At 43.6% G+C, this 5,000-nt stretch overlaps 1 protein-coding gene across 1 annotated transcript in view; it reads right to left on the bottom strand.

Moving 5' to 3' along the window:
- Nucleotides 1–5,000, bottom strand: part of pcca (propionyl-CoA carboxylase subunit alpha) — a 75,307-nt gene that overhangs the window by 23,031 nt on the left and 47,276 nt on the right. The window contains exon 18 of the mRNA XM_063212042.1: nt 1,240–1,342. Coding sequence (XP_063068112.1) covers nt 1,240–1,342 — 103 coding nt within the window. The remainder of the gene's footprint in view (nt 1–1,239; nt 1,343–5,000) is intronic.

Below are 5,000 nucleotides of genomic sequence, written 5' to 3'. Positions count from 1 at the left end.
CACACACACACACACACAGGCCACGTATCAGTCTACAGATCCACCATTAAACTATGACTGCCCCACTAAGCACAGCACAGCACCGCATCCGCGCACACAAACAGACGCACACACCACACCGCACGTGCACGGACACACACACACCCTTGACATTTCACTTTGATCTTGTGTTTTATGTCCTACGGCCCTCAGGCTTCCAGAGTACTGTACAGGTCCATAGTGAGTTGTCTATTGTGAACTGCCTCCAAGCTGAAGGGACTATCTGAGAACCAAGGGCTAAACTGTGTGTGTGTGTGTTTTTTTCCGGGGTATACACTACCTAAAAGTTTTTTACATCTCTGTGTGTGTGTGTGTGTGTGTGTGTGTGTGTGTGTGTGTGTGCGCGTGTGCGTGTATGCGTGTGCATGTGTGTGTGCATATGTGTGCATGCGCAAGTGTGAGCCAGTCCAGCTTCAGCCGTGTGCATACCGTATATTGCCTGTCTTTGTGCCTCCCTGCCTGTCTGTTTTAGGCCAGTCTTGACTGCACATTAGTGGGGGGAGTGAGAGTAAGAGTCTCCAGCAGTGAAGACCACAGGAGCCCTTCTCTTCTCTACTCTGGTCAGCTCAGCTGCCCAAACTACTGACTGGCTGACTGACACAGCTGATGACTACTGGCATGTTGCAGCCAGTTGTGTAAACACACGCACGCACACATGCACGCGCGCACGCACACACACACACACACGCACACACGCACACGCGCACACACACACACACACAGAGAGAGATCAGGTGTGGGCCTCTGAACTCCCTATAGACTTGTGTAGTGTAACCCACACCAAGAGAGGGCACAGGTGTCTAAACGCCCGGCAGCAAGCGATGACAGACTCTCTCTCTCACACAAACGCACACGCACGCACGCACACACTCGTAGACAGATAGACAGGAGTGAGAGAGAAAGGGATGGGAGAGAGCAAGAACAATAGATGTGTGTGTGTGTGTGTGTGTGTGTGTGTGTGTGTGTGTGTGTGTGTGTGTGTGTGTGTGTGTGTGTGTTTGAAAACTCACTGCATAGGTCTCTGTATGCATGTGTGTGTCTGTGTTCACTCTATAGGTGTGTGTGTGTGTGTGTGTGTGTGTGTGTGTGTGTGTGTGTGTGTGTGTGTGTGTGTGTCTCTCTCACTGCATATGTCTGTGTGTGTGTCTCACTGCATAGGCCTGTGTGTGAGTCTCACAGCGTGTCCATGTGTGTACTCACCGTGTAGGTGGACCCCGAGCGCGACACACCGACCATGTGCACCCCACTGTCCAGCTCCACACACAGCTCCCAATGCTTACGCTCCTGGTGGGCCGAGGATACCCTGGAGAAACACACACAGAAACACACACACACACACAGATGTAAAAAACCTTTATGTAGTGTATACCCCGAGAAGAAAAAACACACACAAAGATTTAAAACCCGGACTTCCGGTATGGCGCTGTGGGGGTAGGACGTGATCTGCAGAGCTCCCAGTGAACTTGAAAATTATATTTAATTTGGCGTCGCATTTTTCTAAAATATTGTTTTTTACAAGATTATACATAAGTGGCAAAAGCTTCTGGTGTGACTAAAATGAGTGGAAAGCATAAATCATCGCAACAAACGTCTTCCACGAGGTTGGCTAGTAAACTTTCAGCAATGGCGGAGGAGAAAGCTAGCGGTGAGGAAACTGTATCCATGGCTCAATTGGTGTCTGAACTGGCTAAACAGAGATCTGTGCTTAAAGATGACATCTCGACGTTGATTCTCCAGTCACTTAAACCTCTTCAAACTGCCGTGGATGGTATTAAAGAAACTGTCAACTCGTTTCAAGCAAGGTTGGTGTCGACGGAAGCGACAGCTGGTGAGAACTTTGAGCGATTGAACGCGGCCGAGGCAACCATTAAAGCTCTGACAGCAGTTAACCAGGACTTGTTGGATCGGCTGGAGGATCTGGAAAACAGATCGCGCAGGTCAAACCTGCGTATTTTGAACATTCCAGAAGGCTCTGAGGATGGCAAAAACCCGATCAAATTCATGGAAGAGCTATTGATGGAAGATATGGGGCCGGATGTTTTCACTGAGCCGCCTGAGTTGGAGAGAGCACATCGCTCCCTTAAAACGAAACCGAAACCTGAGGATCCAGCCAGAGCATTCGTGGTGTGCTTTCGGAAACATCCACAGAAAGAAGCTGCGCTCGACTGGGCACGAAACAACGAGGTTATGTTCCAAGAAGAAAGCCTTCGGATTTTTCCTGACCTGAGCCCGTCACTGGCGAAGAAACGCAAGGTGTTCGGCAAAGTTAAAAAGGCCTTGTATCATGCGAGCAAGGTGAAGTTTCGTCTGCTTTTCCCAGCCCGTCTGAAAGTGTGGCTGGGCGGGGAGGAGTACTTCTTTGATACAGCAGAGGACGCGCAAGAATTCTACAACAAACGCATCGGACACAGAAGGCGGGACAATGACGCAGCTGACACAGCGGGCACTCAGGATTAATCTTGAAAAACGGTATCTTCTTTCTGGTGATACAAGATGTAAAATAAGTTGTGTATGCTTGTAAAATGTATGACATTTGACTGACGCAAAATGCTAGACGCTGGGACTCTTGTAGAAATCACAGGTCACTAACTAATGCTCACCGGCAGGACATTATTAGCGAGCCTGCAGTTTATCCCTAGGGATTTAAACATAGGCAGTTTACGCGCTATGGGGTTTGGGGGTTGTTGTTCAAGGGGAGGGTGGGATGTGCGTCATGGGTTTTCACTTTTTCCATCGTGAGTCTTTTTTTCAGTTTGTTTGTATGTAGCCTACCAATTTTATTTTTAGTTTCATGAGGGGCCTTAATTCTAATGTAGGTGAGGCTGTCAGGTTTATAAGCTGGAACGTGAAAGGGATGAACGGTCCAGTGAAGAGGGCAAGAATCTTTGCACATTTAAAAGTGTTAAAATGTGAAATTGCTTTTTTGCAAGAGACTCATTTATTGGTGAAAGATCATCTCAGATTAAGAAAAGCATGGGTGGGTCAATCATTTCATTCAAAGTTTGATCATAAGTCCAGAGGGGTGGCTATCTTGGTACATAAAAAAATTCCCTTTAATGCATCTAAGGTAATAGAGGACTCACAAGGGCGTTTTTTGGTCATAGAGGGAACTTTATACTTTAAACCAGTTGTACTGGTGAATGTATATGCGCCTAATTGGGATGATGAGAGATTTATAGACAGATTGATAGCATCAATTCCAAATCTCAATTCCCATCAGTTAATTGTTGGAGGAGATCTAAACTGCAGTATTATTCCTTCTTTGGATCGCTCTAATCCAAAATCCAATTCTCCCTCTAAAATGGCAAGAAAATTGTCACTGTTCATGGCTCAGATAGGTTGTACTGATCCATGGCGTTTTTGTTTTCCCCAGAGTAAGACTTACTCATTTTTCTCTCATGTACATCATACGTATAGCAGAATTGATTACTTCTTTCTGGATAATATGTTACTACCATTGGTTAAAAAAATTGAATATTCATCTATAGTAGAATCTGATCATGCCCCAGTACTTCTGGACCTTTCTTTAAACCACAACACCCATGAATACACTCCCTGGAGGTTTGATAGTTATTTATTAAAAGATGAACAGTTTTGCCAAATGATATCATCAGCCATTGAAGAGTTTATGGAATTCAATGAAAGTGAGGAAGTATCTTCTTCTGTGTTATGGGAGACACTTAAAGTGGTTATTAGGGGGAAAATTATATCTTATAAATCAATGGTGAATAAAAACAGATGTAAAGAGTTAGAAAGATTGATTAAAAATATTCAGGTAATAGATAGCCAATATGCAGAGTCTCCTTCTCCAGAACTATATAAGGAAAAAGTAGAACTTCAAGCTAAATACGAGTTATTGGTATCTGAAAAAACTGAGAGGATGCTATTGAAATTACAGGGCTTTATGTATGAACATGGGGAAAAGTCAGGTCGCCTGCTATCTCACCAGTAAAAACGCAAAGCATCAGAGCAACATATTCCAAATATTAAAAACAATAATGGCAGTCTTACAGCTGACCCTCTGGAAATAAATCATACTTTTCAGACATTTTATTCAAACCTGTACACATCTGAAGCGCCTGCTGACAATACAAATATGTCAGATTTTTTTAGTCAGTTGAATATGCCTAAAATAAATGAAGTCAGTAGAGCACATTTAGAATTCCCCATTTCATCGACTGAGATTAAGGATGCTATTAAGACAATGCAGAATGGGAAGGCGCCAGGCCCAGATGGGTACCCAGTGGAATTCTTTAAAAAATTCTCCAGGCAACTAGTCCCGCTGTTACAAGATATGTTTCATGAATCAAAAGACACTAAAATTTTGCCAAGAACATTAACAGAGGCCTCTATAATTTTACTTTTAAAACCAGGAAAAGATGAAAAGGAATGTGGGTCATATCGTCCTATTTCACTTCTCAATTGTGATGTGAAGATTTTGGCTAAAGTGCTTGCACGACGGATGGAAAAAGTAATGGCAGAGGTAATTTCCCCAGATCAAACTGGTTTTATTTTGGGACGTCATTCCTTTTCTAATGTGCGACGTCTTCTAAATATTTTATACACCCCAGCATCCAATATTGAAGCAGAGGTGGTTATATCTTTAGATTCGAAAATGGCGTTTGACATGGTGGAATGGGGTTTTCTTTTTGAGTGTTTGAAAAAGTTTGGCTTTGGTCCTAATTTTAGAGAGTGGATTGAGCTCTTGTATTTCAATCCCAAGGCTTCTGTAGTTACCAACAGGAATCACTCGGAGTTCTTTCCATTGACAAGAGGAACGCGACAGGGATCACCGATTAGTCCTCTTTTGTTTGCTCTGGCTATAGAACCTCTTTCTATTGCACTTAAATCAAAGCCAGAAATATGTGGAATTCACAGAGGCGGATTGACCCATAACCTGTCTTTGTATGCTGATGATTTATTATTATACATCTCAGACCCTATACATTGTCTACCACATG

Source organism: Engraulis encrasicolus, chromosome 12 (genome assembly GCF_034702125.1).
Source record: "Engraulis encrasicolus isolate BLACKSEA-1 chromosome 12, IST_EnEncr_1.0, whole genome shotgun sequence".
Taxonomy (NCBI): domain Eukaryota; kingdom Metazoa; phylum Chordata; class Actinopteri; order Clupeiformes; family Engraulidae; genus Engraulis; species Engraulis encrasicolus.
Note: the sequence above shows the minus strand (reverse complement) of the source record. Positions and strands in the feature narration are given on the sequence as shown.